The sequence below is a fragment of the Papilio polytes genome, unplaced genomic scaffold (assembly GCF_000836215.1).
Source record: "Papilio polytes unplaced genomic scaffold, Ppol_1.0 DF823823.1, whole genome shotgun sequence".
Lineage (NCBI taxonomy): Eukaryota > Metazoa > Arthropoda > Insecta > Lepidoptera > Papilionidae > Papilio > Papilio polytes.
In genome coordinates this window covers 1323679-1345903 of record NW_013525381.1, presented here as the reverse complement: position 1 = coordinate 1345903, position 22225 = coordinate 1323679, and the positions used below count along the sequence as shown (strand labels likewise).

Sequence of the window (22225 nt, the reverse complement as noted above, 5' to 3'; positions counted from 1 at the left end):
TGAGAAGTCAAAAATGTATAGTAACAACAACATTCGATAAGTCACGTGATTGTCACATATTTATTCCTACACATTTTGTCGATTCTACTAGCGATATCGCTATTCGAATCACTTTCTCTAAATGGGCTAGTCTGTACTTTTAAATTTAAAATAACATAACTAAATCTAAGTATCTAAGTATGCTTTATTTATTTACACTGGGAACTAGTATAATACAGCTTTTAACATACCATAAGATAAAAATTAAAAAAAAAATTGACGTCATTAGAAACATACCTGATCTTCCAAGAATATCTGATTGGCCTTGTGAACCAAATGTTCCACAGTGATCATCCCCCCCAAGTGGCTGACGGCTTTGTACTCCACCACCAGCGTCAGCACCATCAGCGCCTCCACCACCAGCTGGCGGTACTCCGGCTGCGGGATGGAGTTCAGCACCGTCTCCACAGCCAGCGCGAACTTCAGCTCTCCCGACGTCATCTCTTGGGTCAAGTTCGGTTGCAGAACTTTACCCTGAATGACCAGACCTTGGCACTGGAATTAATAAAATGGCTATATTTATACATTTCGATATGCATAATTAAAAGCGTCAGTGGCTCAAGGGTACTTGACTCGTAATCCACAGGTCTTAGGTTCAAATTTCGCCATGTCTCAGTACGATTTCCAATTACTTTCTAATTTCATATGTACATAATTTACTTGAAATTCTTACGGCGAAGCAAAATATGATGCCTGCACATATAGGCGAAGAAATTCAAAGATATTATGAAGTCAACCAACCCGCACTGGGCCAGCGTGGTTGATTATGACTAATTTAGGATAGGTTTGGAAACCCTTCAGTGAAGACGTGTAGTAAGCTGGTGATATAGTACGTTACCCTCTCTAACACCCCCCACACGCGGGGATAGAAGTTCCTAGGCACTCGGTTAAGGGCTCCGTCCAGTCTGCGCCGGCGCAGCCACTGACCTTGACGATCTTGTTCCACCATGGGCACTAAAGAAAGAATAACTACATATAATTCCCCTCTCTCTCCCTCTCTTTCTTAATGAATAGCGGGCTCCATCATTATTTCGATCATTTCGCCAACGTTAAGATAATTGAAAGTATAAAGAACAAGATTAAAATTTTGAATAGCAAACCCAGAATGCTTGACAAATATCCGGGAGCTGATGATATCAATTGAGCCACTGAAATAGGACAACTTATAATTCTTTATTCGACAATAATAAAAAAAGAAAAGTACAAAAATGGTCTTAATATGTACAATTTAAGACTTATTTTACTTAGTCAAATTGCAAACTGACAGCATTCACAATAAATTGCAAGTAGCGTATTTTAAACTTACCATCCTCAATTCCGCCTTGTAGAGACTGCCCTTCTAATACTATTTGTGACTTCTTTCCGTATCGATTCGATTTGTTACTCACAATAGAGAAGTTTCCACGACCTACTGAAATAAACATTCTACATTACTAGTTTTATATAGTTAGCAAACTAATAAAATAACATAATAACAAGGTAAAATAGATTAGTGAGAGAAATGGCTTTAATGTACAAATGCTATACCTACTATAAAATATCTAAATAACAAATTTCTAAAGATAAATGTAGTTTTTTTCGAAGAATTGCATTTTTAATGATTTTCTGTTTGTGGTTCGATTAAAACTATTTGTTAACTAAATATGCGATTTAAATATTCGCATGCTTAGCGGAAGAAATGCAAAGGGACATGCACAAAGGGGATGAACAAATTAACATCGACGAATGGCGCTCGACACAAACATAAGCGAAAGACAAACACGGGGATTGTAACTCGCCTTTGTCCTTATTGATTTTTTCTTTTATAACAAACAGGGAGTTTGCTGCAAATAAAACATCACTTCTTAACATGAATTATACAAATATTTTAACCTCGATATATGTACTTAATACAATTATAATCATGTAAGAAATTAATACATCTAAAATACTCCGCCCACTTTTTTACAGGTTTCCAATGACTAAGTAATTCCGCGTGGATTTAATAATCGGTCCAATAAGTATATTTATAACTATCTTGATCTGTACTAATATTATAAAGAGGAAAACTTTGATTGTAATGAATAATGAATAATGGCTCAAAAACTACTGGGCCGATTTCAATAATTCTTTCACCGTTAGAAAGTTAACAATAAAGAAATGAAATAATATTTCATTTCTTTATTGTTATTTTTAAATTTTACGCGGACGGAGTCGCGGGCAAAGGCTAGTATTACATACAGAAAAGTTTTGTACTTTTGTACATAGTGAAATAACTCAAAAAGTACTGGGCTGATTACAAAAAAAACTTTCGCCAATAAATATCTACGTTATCAGTGAGTAATATAGGCTATATTAAAAAAAAATATTTCCGCGCGAACAAAGACGCCAAAAGCTAGTTTATTTTGGTGGATAGGAAAAGTTTCCTTGACTTACCGCTGTTGATAGCAAACTCCTTTCCGCTAAGTATGTGGTACAACAAATTCTTCATCTCGAAAGGTGACAAGTTGAGCAGATGCTCGGAAGCCTCTTCGCCGTCGCACGACAATGTCCGCGATAATTCTGTTGCCATTACCTACAAAAAACGTTTTAAATCGACATTTTTTTTCACAATTACGTCCCTAACTTTCTTCATTTATCTAGGTTACTAATAGATTTAATTAGGTTACTATAGGAAAAAAAATGTAAAACACATGACACATTTAATGCGTGCGAAACCGAACTTTCGAGCTTGCGCTCTGTTTCATCCGAATCCGCTACCTTTTAACCGAAACTTATATTCCACGGTTTCAACAGATATAAAGTTTTTGATTTTCGTTAAAAATTGTAGGAATTAGATTAAAATTGACCCGTAACACGATAAATTATTCCACTTACGGCTATATCTTATTCGAAACCGAAACTAAGACCGAAACTATACCGAAATCTAAAGTTCGGTCGAGAATATTTTTCATATCTAACTTCTAACTAATATTATAAACGAGCTGTTGCCCGCAACTTCGTCCGCGTGGTATTAGAAAACATACGAACTATGTAAATTATAAAAAGCCACGTATCCCTCGGGAACCGGACATTTCTCGGGGATGAAGCTTATCCCATGTGTACTCCAGACTTTGTTTTATATCTGTGCCAAATTTTAATAAGATATGTTGAACCGTTGCAGAATAATCGAGTAAACGTTAAAAAACGAAATTAATGAATCCCACGGAAACCTTAACTATTCCCGGGATAAAAAGTAGCCTATGTGTTCTTCCAGACTATGCTCTAAACCTGTGCCAAATTTCACGGAGATCCGTTCAGCCGTTTAGGCTACAAACGCTAAAAAACATCCATCCATCCATCTAAACTTTCGCATTTATAATATGGATGGATGAATGGATGGATGTTTGTTAGAGTTTGTAGCCTAAACTGCTGAACGGATCTCAATAAAATTTGGCATAGACATAGAGCATAGTCTGGAAGAACACATAGGCTACTCTCTTTTGATTTTTTTTAATTCCACGCGGACGTTAACGGGCGAAAGCTAGTCTTTTTATATTTTTGTTGGTTTTAGAGGGTAAAAGGGGGGAGGAGGCTGTTTGTGTGTACCTGTATGATAAGTCCGACCCTCAGACGCAGCATTTCTAGGAAAAGCTGAGGCTCGGTGCGGATGAACATGGCGAGGTAGACCAGCAGCTCCTGCGTCAGCATGGCCGTGCTCTCGTCGTCGCCGTACGCCTGATACACGTTTATACTAAAATATAACCTATCACAAGCCCATAAGGTTCATTATAAAATTTAATGTAAGTATGGAATGGTGAAATTATAGGTATGTCTTGCCTGATATAAGTTGATTTCTGTTCAGTTCTTTATATTTTATTTAACTGCAAAGCCATGTAAAAAATAACTCAGTTTATATTGGACATTGTAAAAGTTTGAAAGTATAAAATTTTAGTTATACGGTTTACCTGCCAAATATGTGATATAGAATTCCTAAAGATTAGATTAGTGCAATTATCTAGTAATTTGTAGTATATTTTTAAAGTGAAAAACTACAGAGGATTACCTTTTTATTTTCACTGTCATGATTTTCTCTTCGAAATGACTGCATGAAACAAATATAACGATGAATGAGGTGAACTTAATTGTATAGTAGTGAAATTGCTTGTGTGAATGTAAAAACTTGGTAAACACCACCTACAGCGCCATCTATTTGTTTAATTAAAATCAGCGCCATCTATTATTACGAAAACGAAACTTTTTTTTTTAAATTTAGTATTGTTTTTTTTTTAAGTTTTTTACTAGTTCTACATTATATTATACAGACCCTGGCACTAAAATTTGCGAAAAATATTCGTAACGTTATCCACAAAATTAGTATGAATATTGCACCCAAAGTCCAAATCTAATAAAAAAAATTAGTAAAGAGTAAGTTCTCGCACATTTTCGTCCTTACTCCCTTAATATAAGACATATATTTATTAGAGGTATAAAATTCCTTACCAAATGTATAAGCTGCCGTAACTCATTCTCGGGCAGCGGCGCCGTGATGGTGTGCTCGTTGCTGGGCGGCATGCCCACGGTGATCTGCTTCTGGCGCACCAGCAGGTCCGTTACGGCCTTCGCGAGGTCCTCCACGCGTTTGCCCAGCATGCCCGCGGTATGTCGGACTAGACCCCAAAGCTTCTGAGTGCATGCCTTCTCGTATAACGCCTTCAGAAGCTCCTTCACCGTTACTGGTTTACCGCTTTCCAGAATACCTAGGAAAAAACATTTTTTCTTAAAATCAAAACAGTATCGGTGTTAGAGTAGGGGTGCTAAAAGTCTGCATTGCATAATCTAATGTTACTCTGTTATGAAACTTAAGACATGACGTAAGAAGTATCGCTAAACCCGGCACTGGTGAATAACTTCATGCGCAGTTCATACTAAGCCAGTACACTTGGTCAGTAGGACTCCATAACTGGACTGTCAATCAATTGGCGCAGTGTGAACCGTAACTGGCAGCAACGAGTCCTTATGACTCGCCCTCGTAGCTATCCAACTGTACTGGGTAAATGTGAACCGGACAATAAATTATAAAAAAAATCGATAGAGAAGCTCCAATACATGAGATAGCGCCATCTATTATCTGAATTTTAAAACTAACATTTTAAATTGTAATTTTCACATTTTCCTATATAAGAACACACTTTAATTTAATTTAATTTAACATACTAAAGTCAAACCTGTATTAAATTCGAGTCCCTGTGTATCCACAAGGTATTGTAAAATATCGCCTTGTTCGTCCAAGCTCTCAGTTTCTCTCAGCATGGCGATCAGCTCGTCGGTCTCCTGCTCCGCGTACACGACGTTCTGTGACTCGGATATTGTTCTGTTACGAACTATTGAAGATATGTTTTTATTTACTGCGCCTGAAAAATACAAATAGGGCAAAAACTAAAAAAAAGGTCCTGAAATATTTTTATTCTCATTATTCATAATAATGAAATTTGTAGTCTAAACTATTATTATAAAGAAATAAGATTTGTATTTTTCTATGAATTGATATCTCGAAAATTACTATTACCATTAAAAAGCTACGTTTTCGATGAGGAACGAAGTCGACGGCGACAGCTAGTATTTAATATATTTAAATTATTAAAATTAGTCATATTTTAGCACTTAACATTCCAATTTTATTTAATTTACCTTCTTCTTTAGGTGGCGAAGGCGTTTGCTCTTTAGTCACTTCAATAGTAGGAGGCACGATGCCTAAACTAGTTGTGGAAGTTCCTCTGAAAAGTTTTTAAAAAACAATATTCACATATATACGGTAAGTATAAAGTACAATTTTAGCAAATTAGTAGGACTAGATTATAGGATATTTAATACTGTTATGAAGGATATCAGTACTGCGCTGGAGGATTGGCGCAACACTACATTATTGGCATATACGTCCCATCCCTATCTGACATCTGTCAATCTCATTCCGACGTATCAGAATAGCGCGCCATTCTGATGGGGTTAGTAGCACGGAGTGTTTAAGTTATACGTTAATACAATTAAAAAAAAAAAATAAATAAAAATACGCAATTATACTTACTTAGTAATAGCTCTTCTTTTAGCGTCCTCGGGTGAAGGACTCCGGCCCAATATCGGATCTACTTCCAGCCAAGACGGCTTCCTTTCCAGATGGGGACCCACGTATTCCCCTTCCATGCCTAGAGTTTCCGCTAAAATTTAAGATTAATGGTTTTAAATAAGTAAGTAATTTTATCTTTATAATTTAATGTGTGAAATTTTAAATGGATGGATGGGTGTTTGTTGCTATATATCTCCGGAACGGTTTAACGGTAACTTGGCAGGGATATAGAGTACAGTCTGGAAGAAACCATTAGATACTATATAATTTTCTATTTTATTTTACAGACAGATTCGCAGGTAAAAGTAGTCTATACAGAAAAATCTATAAAGAAAAATTTTGGTAATTTTGGATTTTTGTATTGAAAAAGCTCAACGAATGAGCCGATTTCAAAAATTCTTTCACCGTTAATCCTACGATATCAGTGAATAAAATAGGCTATGCTTTTTATTATTTTTTAATTTTACGCAAACGGAGTACCAGTCTTTTATTAATACTATGTAATAAACTAATTTTAGTTTGTTACTCACAGTCGACATTGATGGAGCGTGTTTTCTTGATAGCTCCCCTAACTGACATGCGCCTGCGCAGCGGCTTGGTGTTGCGCGCGCCGACCGGACGCGACAGGAAGCTGATCTTGTTGCTGAACGACTTCAGCAAGTGCTCCTCCAGGTAACTTTGCACTTGGGGATTTAATTCTGGTAAAAAATACAACATTAAAACATATACTAGGTATTAGATAAATGCTGTTCCCTTGCATATTCCGCATGATATTATTAAAATTTCATTTTATTGTCTATGTATGGAAATTCATTTATCAAATTTTAAAACTTAAATACTGAAATGACTACGAAGGCCTTTGCCATTGGATAACAATTACTGTTACCAATCTGGATTCTTTGCTGCTATTAGCTTGATCACATGACGACTTTCCCCATTTATTCACCTTGTACACATATGACATGCTTTAGGATATATATTTTCACACTATTAAACTTAGAGGGTAAATCAATTGGAAAAAACCTTAATGGGGAAAAGGTTAAACTACAATGTGCCAACATTAAGGACATTTTCAATTGATAATTTGACAAATGTAAACAATAAAATATACATTCATTACATTAGTACTATAGATGGGTAACTTTGACGAACCAACTCGCAATAAAGTTTTTGATATGTGACTTTTTGTTTATGAAAAGTGAAAAATATTTGTTGTTTTAATATACTGTAACTGCTGGATTCATACTTACTGTCAGGATAACCTTCCTCCTGACTGCCCAAGAAGCTCAGATTTGTGATAGCCGAGGTACTCAAGAATTCACCGAGGTTACCCAATGTTACTCTAGTCCCGTTAATGTAGCCCGATTTCAATTTTTTCATAGTCGTTATCATAGCCATTGGAATTTTGCCTTGATCTGAAAATTACCAAAATTAAAGGTTATCTATTTTTTTTGTTAGAAATTTGGAAAAGCCTTAAAAGCAGGATACAAATGGTTAGTAGAAGACATTTCTTGTGTATTTATGTTAAAAATATTGAATTAAAAAAGAATTAAAAAGGTGTTAAAAAAAATAAAGTAAAACAAAGATTTTAAACATCCGCAACATACATCTGTTTATTTTATATTGTCACAAAATTTATGAATATTATGAATTGTGATTTAAATGTAAAATAGGTAGTGTCTAGCGTTTAATTTTAATTGATATCTGTAAAATGACCTTTTATATCTTTTTTCATAACATTGATTATTAGAGCTTCTTTTTTGTTTTGTTTATACATATTTTATTCACAGAAATAAGTATTTTGATTTTTTCTGGCTTTTCCTTGACGAATTTTAAATGATAAAAGTGACGTAATAAAATTAATACAAGCACCTAACAAGATATTAATCGAGTCAAAGAATGTTTAGGCAGAATTAATTAGTTTAATGGTAGATAATAAATGTTGATGGTTATTTTTTCATTTGTCTATGGTTACACATGTTTACCTAACAGATATTGTGTGGCCAGCAAGGTGATAGTCGGCCGGCCGAGCATCTGTTTCCAGCTCATTCCGAGAAATGCGACGTTGGCAGTGAAGGTGCTGGCTAGCAGCGCCGGGTCGCGCGACATGTAGTACTCCTCGTAGTCGAAGTTCTACGCGACATCAACGCCATTTTATCACGTAACACACAAGACAAGACATAGACAATAGTATTTTTTATCTGTATCCTTTTTGACAGTTTAGTTCAAAAATTATTTATATACTGGTTAATTTACTACATAGGTTATAATTAACGATAGACAAACATTTCTACGGCTACAATCAATGTTAATTATTTTCAAGACTCTTAGTATTGCTTGTACATTCCACAAAACATGCGATGTTTTATCTACACATTAAATTGGACGGGTAAAACAGCAAGCCATTCATATATTCCATATAACATAATAAATAAGTACCTAATTGCATTTGATTCAAAGTCAAGACAACAAGCGGTCGGCCGAGAAGGTTTTGCCAAGAAGACTTCAAGAAATTAATTTCCGCTTTGAGAGTATCAACCATCAGCTCATAATCAGAAGCAATGTAGAAACGCTTCATATCAGAATACTAGTAAATAAAATAAAATTATTAAGTGCTTTGAAGATACGGGCTAATTCATAGTAATATCCATGCACATTTTATAAAATTATATAGAGATATAGATATACTTTTATTTTACTACAAAAAGATAATCAAATTTCTATTAACAGATGAAAACAAAGCCATTAGGAAAGTAACATACCTGGGGAGTAAACGCAAATATACGATCATTCAAAGAATACAATTTGCTAGTACTGAGAATGCCAACATCACGCGATTTTCTTCCTGACAAGCCCAACTTTTTGTTACGTCCTGGAATTAAACATAATTACCATTAACATATCATGCTTCAAGTATAACTGTACAGTTCAATGTTCTATTAAAACTGAACATGTGGCTTAAAACTGGATTCATTTTTGATGAGAAAATTTTTTTTCCGTTACTATTAAAGTTGTATAAATTTCTCAAAGTTACAAACCCAAATAAGTGTAAAGATGACTTAATACTCTTGCAGGTTGAACTTCTATAGGTGCTACTTCACTTATTGTCTGAACATGTAAGTCATATTCTAACAATTTGTCTCTGATCTCATTGTCTTCCGCTAATATGACAATCTGAACAACCACATCTGGCTTTTTCTCTGAACACAGTCTTCTGTTCAATGGATCTAATTCACCAACGGCTAGAAAACCCTAAAACACACATAAAATTTAGGTGATATTTATTTATCATTGGCAGATGTTTTGGTTATTTTTTGTCATTAGTTTGATATTTTTACAGGTTTTTAGGTCAAATATAAATAATTGTGGCATTTTATTTTGTTTTATTGAAGATAGATTTTTTATATTGTAATCGTTATTGAGTAACAATTAGAAAGAAAATTATCATCTAATTTACACAAAGTATACTTAGCAAATTTCACTTACCTCTTGTAACAATTTCCCAAGTATGTACAATGACTGTGCCCAAATAAATGGACATCTACCAAGTGGTATCCTTTCCTGACTTCCGGGATTGCATTGTTCAGCATCAGCCTTCTCAACAGGCACAGAATATAACTCCGGAACAAGTTTCATTCCATCATCTTTCCTTATCATTATCTTTTCCAATTTCTGCATATATTCTGCCACATTGTTTTTGTCTCCTTGGAAACAATAGTCAAGTATGAGATAACAGAAGAATAATGGCCATTCACATTCTATGTTTTCAAACATTCTCAACTCCCATGGCTCATAATAAAGTCTATTAGGATCTTCTCTAGGTGTTTTGTGACCATCTCTTAAAAATCTCTTACATCCATATTTCCCTTGGAGTTTTGTTACTATTGTATCTCTAGTTTTAGCTATAAGTTGAGGATCATCTACTGCAAATGCTGGATAGCTTATAATAGATAGGAGACCTGAATCTAATTCCTTACTATTTGACTCTCTAGGCAACATAGACTGTAAAACAGCTTGACATTTCTGTGCCTCATCTGCCAGAACATGTATGACACTTGAGGGACCACCACGGGCACCAAATAGATCAAGTTCATTCATAGCTTCCAGTGCTGCTTTTGCCATTCCAATAGAGCTGGCATTGAGTTCGGGTAAACCATGATTTGTTTTATCACCGCGCTCCCAAATGCCATAATCTGGTGTACAGTATGCAGATTCAATGTAAAACACTAAATTTTGAATAAAAGCAACTTCATCAAGGGAGAAAACAATCTGTAAGCCAGATGCAGTCATTTGTGCTAGGATGAGAAGATATAATGAAATTGCATCAATTTGCAAATGACCCCATTCATTATCTTTGACCACTATACGGCCAGTTATTGATGAATACTTAGCATGTAGTGAATCCATAGGATGTTGTGTAGTCTTGAATTTTTCAACTTTATCTTTTTGTTGCATCATTGCCATCAACAAACCTATAAAATAAATGTATATTTATCATTCACATAATATGAAATAATAATAATACTTTAAAACAAATTTGTTTATCTTACCTCTCATCAGTTTTACACAACTTTGTTCCAATTCATATGTTTTTGCACGATCTTCATCTTGATCGGCAATTTTCTTGAAAGCCATCGATAGCCCCCAGACCGCCAATATACAATAAAGGTTGTCTCTAATCCACGCATGATCATTTTGAGGACTTGCAGGAAATAATCCTGTAACTGGTTGCTGATGATCTAAAATTAACTTGTGCACAAGTCTTTGATAATAATCCAATCGGACACCTGAATTGCTGCGGGTTCTCATCGTTCTTTATTTATATGCGCAGTTTTTAAATATTTATAGAACTATTTAAGTGGCCGCACACATTTTAGCAAAACAATGAATTCTGGCCAAACAAATCTATTTTATTCAATATGTCATTTGAAAGTCGCAGAAAGTCGAGATTGTCATTTATTGTCACTGTCAGCTGTCAGTGCAAAGAAATTGTCACTTGTCAGTAGTCATTACAGAGAAAAAATATTTTCAATTTATAAATCTCCTTTAAAAGATAAACATTCTCATTGATCCTTTCAATTAAGCTTTCAGATATTTAGGGTTATTATATTCCTGTTAAAGATGACATAGTAAATGTAAATAAAAATGAAAACAAAAATCACCAAATGTTTTTTCACATTTCCAGACGAAATTCCGTAAACCATCAACGTCAACTTCATTGACAAAATATTTATATGTCAATCAGAAATGACATTATTGAACAAAATTACAAAAGTTCGATGTTTTGTTATTATTTCTTTTTTATAGTTTCATTTTTATTTTAAAATTGATTTTAAATTTGTTTTACAATATGTTAATACTATTTGTTTTGTGTAATATTTTGTGGATTCCGAATATATTCGGAAATAGCATAACTTCGGTAGCTCCTAGAGACAAATCGAGTAAAATCGTCTTGCAAGAATCTCATTACGAAGATTACAACAAAACAAATTTAAACCTAGCAAGTGAAGGTGGGTCTTTATTACCTAATGCAGTAGTTGATATTGTACAATTGCCGAAGGATAAACACAATATTCTTCTGAGTTTGGATAATGAAATAGGTAAAAATAAAGAAAAATCTGTAGTAGCGAGAAAAGGAGTAGTATACAGCTCTGCAGAAGATATACAGGTCCCTGCAAATGTTACGAAAATAGATAAAAACAATGGTACTCGCCCTAAACAAGTTGATATTTTAAAAGATATTATAAACCCTAAAAAAATTGCTGCATTATCGGTGACAAATCAGAAAATTATTAATAACAGTGTTCCCAAAGACGATACTATTGAGAAAATAAATAAGACTGAAACCCCTAAAAAACCATTGGTGTTATCTAATGAAGCATTAGATCAAATACCATTGGTAGATTTTGAAACATCTTACCCCAAAGATGGCCATAATACTAAAGTACCGAGGAATCCAAATAGCCATCCTGGTATGATTATGCCAATTGTTATTACAATATTAGTAGTACCAATGTTTGCTGTTGTTGGATATCTTGCAATAAAGAGAGGTCAAGAAGCTTGGAAGAACAGACATTACAAAAGAATGGATTTCCTTCTTGATGGAATGTATAATGATTAGTTTCCGTCCTGCAATGTATTGAAATCCTACTTAAGATTTCAATATACATGTGAAAATTGAGTAGAAATATTTTTAACACTGGTACAGATTATGTACATAATTTTCTATGGAGTGTCTAATAACCAAATAATATAATGGATAGCTAATCAAATTTAAAACATAAATTTTTAAATTTTGTCAATTCTTAGTTTGTGTAAAATTTTCAACTTTCAGGAAATAGTTCAGTATTAATTGTGATTTAATGTTATGTATGATATTAAGGGATAAATTTAGAGAACGAAGTTTATATATTCGGAGCAATAATAGATAAGGGTTGAAAATCATTGTGATGACATAAAATAAGCTAATCATAGGACTTTGCATCTATAATATGGGATACATAAGTGCTAAAATGTGCCTTTCTTTGAAATGACATGATATATTTTTGATAAACTACTTAAAATGTCTTCCTGTAAATTAAGATATATAATGATGTTGTGATATACTCAGATTTTAATATGTTGCTAATTATATACAATATTATTTGATAATGTTTCGTTTTTATTCATTGTAATCAAAATGTGAGTTTTGCTTTAAAATACCTTTAAGACATTATTTTTTATGTTCCCCATAATTTAACCTTGGCCACCATAATGTAATAAAACCGGTCAATGAACATGTTTTAAAACTCTGTTGATAAATGTTGACCATAAGTTCCTACTTCCTACCACTTCCTACTGCCAAAACATCTTTATCTGGTATGTGTGACCAGATTTAATAAGTATCTGTTTTTATCAGGAATAAAAATATGCCTGATAAATGATGTCACAGAATTTATAAAAAATTAGTTTTACGGCGAATCTCATAAAAGCTATGCTATCGACACTCATGTTTTTGTCCTGTATATTGTATGTAAATATGCAAAACTACCTGTTTGTGGGTAAAACAAAACTAAACTTAGTGGAAACTACGAAGATGATGTATTAGCAATACACAAAATGAGAATTTATTCTTTCAGAACATTTAAACAATAATGACTAAGAAAATGGACCTCAAATAGAGATCGTTCATTTGATTTTTTCTGTGATTCCAACCGTTTTGTTTTACAAAAAACAAAAATAACTCAATTAGTTAATTTTAGTAGAATTTAGACAATTGCGCAGTAAGGTAAAAGTGACATCTGGTCACATTAGTACAATTGTCATAAATAGTGAACAGAGTTTTGTGTGCTGGTGGATGTTGCTAAATATTTTTCATTTCAAGGAAATGCCAAAGAAAAACTGTTTCATTTATTGTGACAAAAGTAAACGATTTAAGTGAACTAATAGTAACGCTTTGCCTGGAAACAGTTGTGTCTTATGAACTTGTGTAACCTTGGGACAAAAAGTAAGAGAATATGATCTATTATGTATTTAACTGTGTTATCAGGCGTTAACAATTAATTAAATGTTTTGAAATAACAGTCAAGTCGAATCTTAGCCAAACTCTTTTTATATTAAAAACAATTATAAACTCAGTTATGCTTTATTTGTCTTTGAATATCGTATTTTAGTATCAGCTGTTCATTTAAAGAAAAAATGTTTTTGAATAATGTAAATTAATCATTTTACCATGTAATAAATATTAAATTAAATTTTAGTAATTGCATTGTGTTCTGATTAGTGTAAATTATTTTACATTAAGTTAATATTAGTTTTTATTAAGAGTTCACAGTAAAATGTACATTATTTGAGGGAATATATATTTTATACATTTCATATCATTTCTAGGCACACTTGGTAAATTTAAACTATAGGTAGTTAATTAATGATGACTATCTGTAAAAATCATTCAAATATTTTATGAACAGGTTAAAGTTAAAAAAAGTAGAATGGAACTAACATAAGAAGGAAACAATGAGTGCTCAAAGTGGGTGTGTCAGTTGTAATGGAGGTTCAGAGTTGTATGACAATAAGCATGAAGCAGACTGCTCTGAAGGGGAGGATGCCCAGATTAGGCTGGCTCCCCATGTCCAGGCATATCTGGCACATAACAATCCCACCACCAACTGCTGCGGGTTTGCTATACCCATTGCCTTTGAACGAGCAGCACCTGGAACCTGGTGGAACCCTAGATTTGACTCGGAAATACTTGAAGGCCAATACAGAAGTAGTTCCTTTAGGCAAATTAGGTTAAGATTCAGGTAAGTTTTTTATTTCATTAAATGTTTTTTCAAGTTTGTGTTGTAGATTGTTTTTTATCTTTATAATGTTATTTTATAGTTATGTAACTTTTCTTTTTCAGATTTGCACTTTTATACATTTTAATATTTTCTATATCATGGTTTGTCTACTTTGTAGTTCTTGGGCTACATGGCATTACAGTCAAGTGGCCATTTCTGTGTTCAATATTTGCTGGAGTTGTCTTGATAACATGTGTCATGCTATTTATCACATTTACTGATATTTATAAGATTTTTACATTTCGAATCTCCTTGATAATGGCATTGGCTCTTTGCATCCTCAGTTTGTCTCTTGTAACTTTGACCACACAACTGGAAACATCTTTCCCCCAAGTGGCAGATATAAGCCAATCAGGACATTTTACTATTTGTATTGAGATACTATTGATCATATATACATTGACACCTCTGCCTTTGTTTGTATGTGTTATTATTGGGATATTGTACTCCATAGTTTTTGAAATCCTTAACATTATCCTGCATTTATCTGAACAAGAATGGCAATATCCCGGAATGTTTGTGAGAGTTCTGCTCCAGCTTTGTGTGCACATAATTGGTGTTCATATTTATTTGATGACTTTTGTAAGAATGCGTGGCACGTTTATGAAAGTAGGGCAAAGTTTATTGGTACGACGACAGCTGGAGATGGAAAAACAATTAAAAGAGAAAATGATTCATTCAGTTATGCCACCAAAGTTAGCAAGTTGGTTAATGGAGGAGCAAGTGTTAGAAGGTGAAACTAACTTTAAAGCCCAACATCCACTGAATCCCAGAACATCGAACCCTGGAGCTGGTGATATCAAGTCATTATTCAGGCCTTTCAACATGAGCTGTATGGATAATGTCAGTATTTTGTTTGCTGATATTGTGGGCTTTACAAGGATGTCCAGTAACAAAGGTGCTGAAGAATTAGTGAATATATTGAATGATTTATTTGAGAAGTTTGATGAGCTGTGTCATATACATGGATGTGAGAAGATTTCCACTTTGGGAGATTGTTACTACTGTGTCTCTGGATGTCCTGAGCCGAGACTGGATCATGCTACATGTTGTGTTGAAATGGGACTTGGTAGGTATTGATAAAATAAAAGTGGATTTATTTATGAAGAAGATCGTGAATTAATTAATTACCGATATTTTAGGTATGATAGAAGCAATTCAAGAGTTCGATAGAGAGCGTGGTGAGGGCATCAATATGAGAGTAGGAGTTCATACTGGAACGGTTTTATGCGGTATTGTTGGTACACGAAGATTTAAATTTGATGTCTGGAGCAATGATGTGTCTTTTGCCAATAAAATGGAATCGACTGGGAAACCGGGCCGCGTACATATATCGGAGGAAACGAGCAAATTTTTGGGAGGTTCCTATGTTCTAGAAGAAGGCGAGGAGGTATTTGGTTAGTAGACTTCTATTAATTTAAGCATGGAACCCTTAGTTGTGTTTTATAAATGTGTTGAATGTGTCCAGGTCATAAAACCTACTTCATTGAGGGACGTCAGCTTAATTCTCCTTACGACCATGATCAATGTATCACACCTTCCAATCCTATTAATCCTCGTCTCATCATATCTCCCGCAGTTTCCCCGCAGTCAAATTTCACCTTTAATCACTCGCCCCTCCCGCTTACTGCGAAAACACACGCATCAGACGACAAGAAGAGCACCAATACTGATACCAATTTCCTGTCCCCAAATCCATTCAACTTTCGAACGAAAGCCAGTTCGTTGCCGAGTATTCTTGACTCCGACGCTGAATTGGATGAGAAGAGAGAAAAAGAGTTCGTTGAAAGTAACGATACTTCATCGAAAAGCCCAACCTCTGTTGGTAAGTATTTTAGAATACTTTTAATTTCAATAAGTTGCTTTTATTCGTGTGAATAAATCAAGATCCAATGTCGTTCATTACGTTTATAAATTTTTAGTATAAAATCTTTTTGTATTAATTATTTTTATATAATGGTTTTGTTTCGTATATTTGAACGGTCACGCTCTGATTGTGTACATAGCGTGATGAGAAGCAGTGGTCTTATTTAAAAGTCTTAGTTATCAATGGCATAAGGCACAAGTCACAGATAAGATAAAGCGTGACACTTAATTGCTCGAAGGTGACGCCCCGCTAACTATACGCTCAACTATAGAACAGCGATATCGTTTTCATCCATTCTATTATTTAATTGCTTCGTTAATTTTTTTGCAATCATTAACACTACAACTGGTTCTGATTTTTATAAAGGTATTATATAATAATGTAGGGGTCCCTACATTTGCTAGTGCAAGAGAAAATGATCACATCAATTCCACAATCTTGCGTAAAAGTAATTAATCTTTCATCTTCGACGTATTATTTTCTCCAATTTCTACGTGACGTGATTGCAACATTGTTTATTAGGGACATCGATTGACCAGTGTTCCTGACGGAGCACTATCTTTTATTACGGAAATTTTATGTAATGTGCGTGGAATGCGTATTTTGTTACTGATCCTCTTGATGATTTTAAATATCAAACAGTATTTGTAAACATAACCCTCACTGATTTATTTTTCCCGTTAGCGAGGTTAAGATGTATAAAACGTTCTAATAAAATCTTCAAACAGCTTTTTAAAATAATTTTAGAATTTCAACATTATTTTTTTCTACTTAAAACAAGTAGTCATGGCATAGCTGATACAAAATATTGCAATTTACAAAGAATGTAACATAATATGTCTCTGACTCGATATGAAATACAATATCTTTTTCTGCTAACGTTGCAGTTTATATACACACGTGAAATCAAAACCATCCGTGCTGCAGCAGAAATATAGCTAGTCATATTTCGATATCTTTATAACTACATAGATTGTATTATATAGTCTAATATCTTCCATTAGAATCTTTAGCTGATTTACCGCTGTAGTAGATTATGTTATTCTTTTTCCATATTTTACCGAAAAACTTTCTTACGTAGATAACGTCTATCAAATAGTTTGCGCAGCTCCGACACCGACGTGCTAAACGACAACACAACACACATTATGTGCTCTCGTTACGTGTCTTATTTACTTTCGTGATGATTCGCAAAACAAATAATCACACAGCGCTCGCTAGTTTGTTATTCTTGGCCATATAACATGCTTTATAAGAATTTACAAGCATCGGCCTTTGATAATTCCGGACGCTCCGATATTATTGGCCGTAAACGAAATCACGTTAGCGTTTTACGCGTTTTATTTCAGGCAGTTACGGCAAGTATACGAATAAACTGAAAAATTGGAAGGTGCCCAGGTTTCTTAGGAAACATTCGGACACACCGCTCCATGAGATGAAGAAGCAGAACTTTAGCGACAAAACGATACATTATCTGGAGAGGGGGGATGAGAATGCTACCCAGTCGAATAACGGTTACCATCAAGTGCCTATTGTGATAGAATCTCAAGATAGTAAACAGAGGCCTGTGCAGAGCAGCAGCAAGATCCATGTGCCGCAGGGGCAGGATATGGCCTCCTTTGAAAGAGAAATTATCGACATCCGATCATATTTAAGTCAATCGAGAAGTAACATGTCGCCATTTGCTAGAAGCAGTAGCTACAGATCGCATTACGGGAGGCCGAATTTAGAGGTATGTAAAAAGTAATATCGTTGCTGGTTTTAGAATGTATTTGCTATTTAAACGATTACAAATTGTGCATTTAGCTACAGATGATAATCACACGTGCAGAGGATTCCGCTTATCTCCTTTGTATATAGTAGTACTATTTTAGTTCTGTGTGTACATTTCACTTTTAGATATGATCCTAATGACTTTCTCGCATAGTAAGGCTCATGTTTATAAAACAATGAAATGAGATTATTGTCTCTATTTGCATGGAATATGCAACTAAATTGCAATACTATAAATAGCACTTTTACATAAATCCATTTACTCTTGGCACGGGCACAATTCGAGGATCAATGTATGCACTAAATGCTTCCAGTCAGCAATTAAAAGATTAATTATAATACAGGATGCTTAAAATTCCAGTATGATTTGTATTATTTTACGTAAAATAAAATGATAAAGTACCATTAGTGTAATAGAGTTACAAAATACGTTGTAATGTTTTAACAATATTAAGAGAATAGCAATTAATTTACACACGTTTCAACCTACAATAAAAGTAAAAAAAAATATGATTTATTCAAAAAGTAAAGCTACTATTAATTCGGTATACTGGCACCACTTTAAAAGTGTATTAAGTAAGAGACAAGGGATTGATATTAAAAATCGCATTGTGTAAAGGAAAATAGGTTGTATTGAATTACAGAACGCTGGCATCGTGGCCTAGTTCATTAGGGTGGCCTAGTGCGCCCGGAGTGGCGTGGCATTACTAGGTATGTGGGTTACACACATAGCCTGTACGGGAAATATCAATACAATACTAACAATACTGCACTGATCGTACAGTTGGATTGTATGCAAAAACTATTCAATACATATAAAGAGAGAATGATTTCATGTAGAACTTTTGAACATTGTAATTGTTTGATTGGAGCAAACATTTTAGTAACATACTGTATACGTTCTAATTTTTTAGTTGAAGTTAATACCAATATGGTTGAAATGTACGCGCTTTTTTTAGTAGTTTGGAAGGTACTTACGTCATAGGTCGGCAAAACTGACTGCCAATTTGATCCAAAACTTTGTATTGCTTTAACACAATAATATGGACTAAAATCTGATGAATCGGCTTCCTCGATAATTTTCCATTAGAATTATGACATGATGAGAAACAGTGTACCAAAGTTCATATTCATATACATTTCATGTAATTGATGTGGAACTTTAATGTGTTTTGTTAATTCATCATATTTGAAGTCTTCTAAGAGATATGACCGCGGCTGGCGGACTTTGCTGCCAACATATATTGGTCCTGTTTGTTTTAAGAAATACAGATAAATAAATTGGAACCTTTTCTTTATAAAGTAAGGTGGCAAACGACCAAGCGGTCAACCGATTTAGCTTATATAGCGAAGCGATTTTCAACTATTTATTAGAGCAAGTTAATCCATAGATTAGATATAAATATATTTCAAGTCAAAAGTACATCCGTGACCCAGTTAAAAGAAGGATTATATAGTTCAATTTCAAACGGCTTCTCCAATTCACTTTCCATCAAGCACATTTACAGTGACGACAGTTTGCGAAATGACGAAAGTTTGCTAAATGAACGACTAAAATAGAACAAACGAGATTAAACGAAGTACGAAGTTGCTAAATTTTCCCTTTAAATCCGATCCTCGGGGTTTCCTTACGATTGTTTTGTGAATGTTGGAAATTTTTACGACTAACTAACGACATTTTTAAAGATATTGCGCATACCAGAAAGTGTATAAACAAGGGAAACATGTTTCTTAATGTTTTGAATTAGTTATGTTGATGTATGTTTTTATTTTTTAATTTAATCTGTTTAAATCTTTATTTAAAATACATGTAGATAAAATGTATTTGAAAGTTTTTTTTTGTGTTTTTTTTTAACATGTAACGTTAATGAACTTGATCGTTGTGTAAGCGAGCCGGTGTTCTCAGTAAACTTGTGCATTTTGCAATACAATTACGTCACTATGATATGTGACCTATGACCTGACTGACGAACGTACTACCTTAAATTGCAATTGGAAACTTCCATTGGAATTAAATTACATCCAATGAATGTTACAAATAAAATAAATTTTTAGACGCCAGTGAGCCGTGCACGGAGTTCTACCCTGGCGACTCAGGGTGAATTAATCCGGCCGAAGGATCGCAGATTGAACCTTCCCCTGCCGTCCCAGTCGCCCAGGGTACAAGACGATTCGGTCAGTCTGTGCCCATCTGTCAATAGTCGTAAGGACTCCGGTATAAGAAGTACCAGCCGAAGGTCCAGTATACAACAGCAGGTATGTTGTTACCATGTGCTCAATAATCATAGTTATATTAAAGTATGTTAAGATTCTTTAAGGTAAACGTTATTCTAGGAAAAATGATTCCCGCAATGTATTTATGATATTATCTCTTCATCAGATATGACTTCGTCCGCGTGAAATTAAAATATAATAAAATAGACATACTCTATGTTACTCACAGATAAATTACCTGTCTAACGGTGAAAGAATTTTTCATATCGACCCAGTAGTTTTTTAAGTTATTTCAATACATACAAAAATACAGATCTTTTTCTTTATAATATTAGTATAACATAGAGTGATATACACAGTCGTTACACATTGATTCAGTGACTAACTTTTCGGAATAAGTAATTCCAAAAGTTCTATAAAAACTTGTATTTATTATTGTATTTGCAACTCAAAGCAGCTGCGAATGGACGCTAAAATGTCGGTATAATTGTTACTTTGAATACTTGGTAATGATTTACTTTGAGTTACGACACCGGTTTACGATCTATAAAATTGAATATTTCAATCATTTTATAGCGTGTCAACAGAACATTGATTGCACGTTATATCGTACGCTTACTGTTATTTATTATCCAGCAAATCATAATAAAAACGTTCACATTTGCCCTTCAGGTGATTTTTTAAATCAGTAGGTTTTATCCAAAAAGTCTTTGTATTAAAAATGAATCATCCTTGATTTTTTACAACAGGATGTTATTCTATTAAAATTATTCGTGCACATCGTCGTAAAATTTGTTAAGATTGTAATTATGCTTGACATAAAAGGCTCCCGTAATAATGTATTTATTCTTCTCACATCTTTTATTTTATCGCGTAACAGACAACAATAAAGTTATAATTTCATTACGGGTTTCTACATTTGGTTTCAATTACATGTAAAAGTATCAATTTGTATTGATAATTTATTTTAATACATCGTAAATAGTGCGATTATTGATTATTCGCTATAAAATTGTTACATTTTTTATACTATGACCATGAAATTAATTTCATGCGTTTTTCAGATATTCGCACTCAATCAGACGGCATTAGCGACCTCGCAGAATGACATAATGCAGCACAGAGTGTCCGGTTATTATACGTCGAGTCAATCGTCATTGAATGATATGCCGTCGCGAACTCGCCTGCCGCCGCCGCTCAACGAGCAACAAGTGCAGTCCCTGCAGAAGCTCCGCAAGCAGTCAGATCTGCAGCTCATACGATGTGTCCAAGACAACGCCAGGTCGGGAATCAGTTACTTCGTCCAACCACCTTTAAACACGTTCACACTATTCTTCAAATCACCAGAAATGGAGAGACATTATCGTGATAAAGCGCACAGAAGCGACGACAGCGAAGATTTCCCACCCACTTTAACAACATCCAGATTTAACACTGCGTTAGATATACTTGTTTCGGCGATCATTTTTGTTGCTGTTACGATATCGATATTCGTGTTGTACTCTGAATGGCGCCATTCATACGGTTGGGTCATATTTTTCTTTGTCATAGAAGCTTTAGCGATATCACTCTGTGTGTATCGACATTACTTGAAATGGAAAACTAAGAACGAACCTCTAGTCACCAACACAATCAGGCGATCCGTTAAGATATTTAGGAAGCTCTCAGATTGGTTCCCCTGGCATCTGTCCGGCAGTCTGCTGATCAGTTTGCCGATATTGGCCGTTCTGATTAACTTTTCTTGTATGAACACAACGATGACTATACTCAAGGGCGAGCAATCGTTTTACGTTTACCTCTTATGCATCGGAATAGTCGAGTTCTGTAACTTTACACAAATGAATTGGCTCGTGAAGAACACTTTGGTCACTTTGTACGCTGGGCTGTTTCTGTTCTTCGCAGTGCTTGGTTGTCGCGAAGTTAATACTC

The 22225-nt window shown here is 34.2% G+C and overlaps 3 protein-coding genes across 8 annotated transcripts in view; 2 read left to right on the top strand and 1 right to left on the bottom strand.

Annotated features, from left to right (window-relative positions):
• Nucleotides 1-242: 242 nt before the first annotated feature.
• LOC106103404 (probable phosphorylase b kinase regulatory subunit alpha) lies at nt 243-11067 on the bottom strand. Of its 6 annotated transcripts, XM_013283160.1 has the most exons (18): nt 10672-11067; nt 9608-10593; nt 9160-9373; nt 8884-8993; nt 8107-8254; nt 7372-7536; nt 6652-6819; nt 6083-6212; nt 5689-5774; nt 5226-5411; nt 4501-4757; nt 4064-4102; nt 3607-3735; nt 2455-2593; nt 1818-1862; nt 1346-1447; nt 878-993; nt 243-534 (listed from the first exon to the last, which is right to left on the bottom strand). In XM_013283160.1, exons 1-18 carry the CDS (start codon nt 10928-10930, stop codon nt 265-267), a joined length of 3549 nt encoding a protein of 1182 aa, XP_013138614.1. In that variant the 5' UTR covers nt 10931-11067; the 3' UTR covers nt 243-264. The 6 variants fall into 6 exon arrangements, with proteins under 6 accessions (XP_013138614.1, XP_013138616.1, XP_013138617.1 ...); XM_013283162.1 differs by lacking the exon at nt 1818-1862 and having other exon boundaries at nt 1346-1450; XM_013283163.1 differs by lacking the exon at nt 1818-1862.
• Nucleotides 11068-11414: 347 nt separating this feature from the next.
• Nucleotides 11415-12772, top strand: LOC106103387. The gene has a single exon (XM_013283134.1). It carries the CDS (start codon nt 11472-11474, stop codon nt 12240-12242), a length of 771 nt encoding a protein of 256 aa, XP_013138588.1. The 5' UTR covers nt 11415-11471; the 3' UTR covers nt 12243-12772.
• An 87-nt stretch (nt 12773-12859) lies between these two features.
• LOC106103338 (adenylate cyclase type 9) overlaps nt 12860-22225 on the top strand; it is a 13646-nt gene continuing 4280 nt past the window's right edge. Inside the window, exons 1-8 of the mRNA XM_013283076.1 lie at nt 12860-13607; nt 14071-14403; nt 14505-15511; nt 15585-15839; nt 15911-16267; nt 17659-18041; nt 20138-20338; nt 21361-22221. Of these exons, the coding sequence (XP_013138530.1) occupies nt 14117-14403; nt 14505-15511; nt 15585-15839; nt 15911-16267; nt 17659-18041; nt 20138-20338; nt 21361-22221 (3351 nt within the window). The 5' untranslated portion in view covers nt 12860-13607; nt 14071-14116. The remainder of the gene's footprint in view (nt 13608-14070; nt 14404-14504; nt 15512-15584; nt 15840-15910; nt 16268-17658; nt 18042-20137; nt 20339-21360; nt 22222-22225) is intronic.

What these genes read in the sequence shown, in the direction of transcription:
- LOC106103387 (XM_013283134.1), top strand. Translation starts at nt 11,472, where the DNA reads ATGTTAATACTATTTGTTTTGTGTAATATTTTGTGGATTCCGAATATA.
- LOC106103404 (XM_013283160.1), bottom strand. Translation starts at nt 10,930, where the DNA reads ATGAGAACCCGCAGCAATTCAGGTGTCCGATTGGATTATTATCAAAGA. An exon ending in GGGTCGGACTTATCATACAG is followed by an intron (nt 2,594 to 3,606) that starts GTACACACAAAC and finishes CGTTTTTTGTAG; the next exon opens with GTAATGGCAACAGAATTATC. An exon ending in AAAAATCAATAAGGACAAAG is followed by an intron (nt 1,448 to 1,817) that starts GCGAGTTACAAT and finishes TTATTTCAGTAG; the next exon opens with GTCGTGGAAACTTCTCTATT.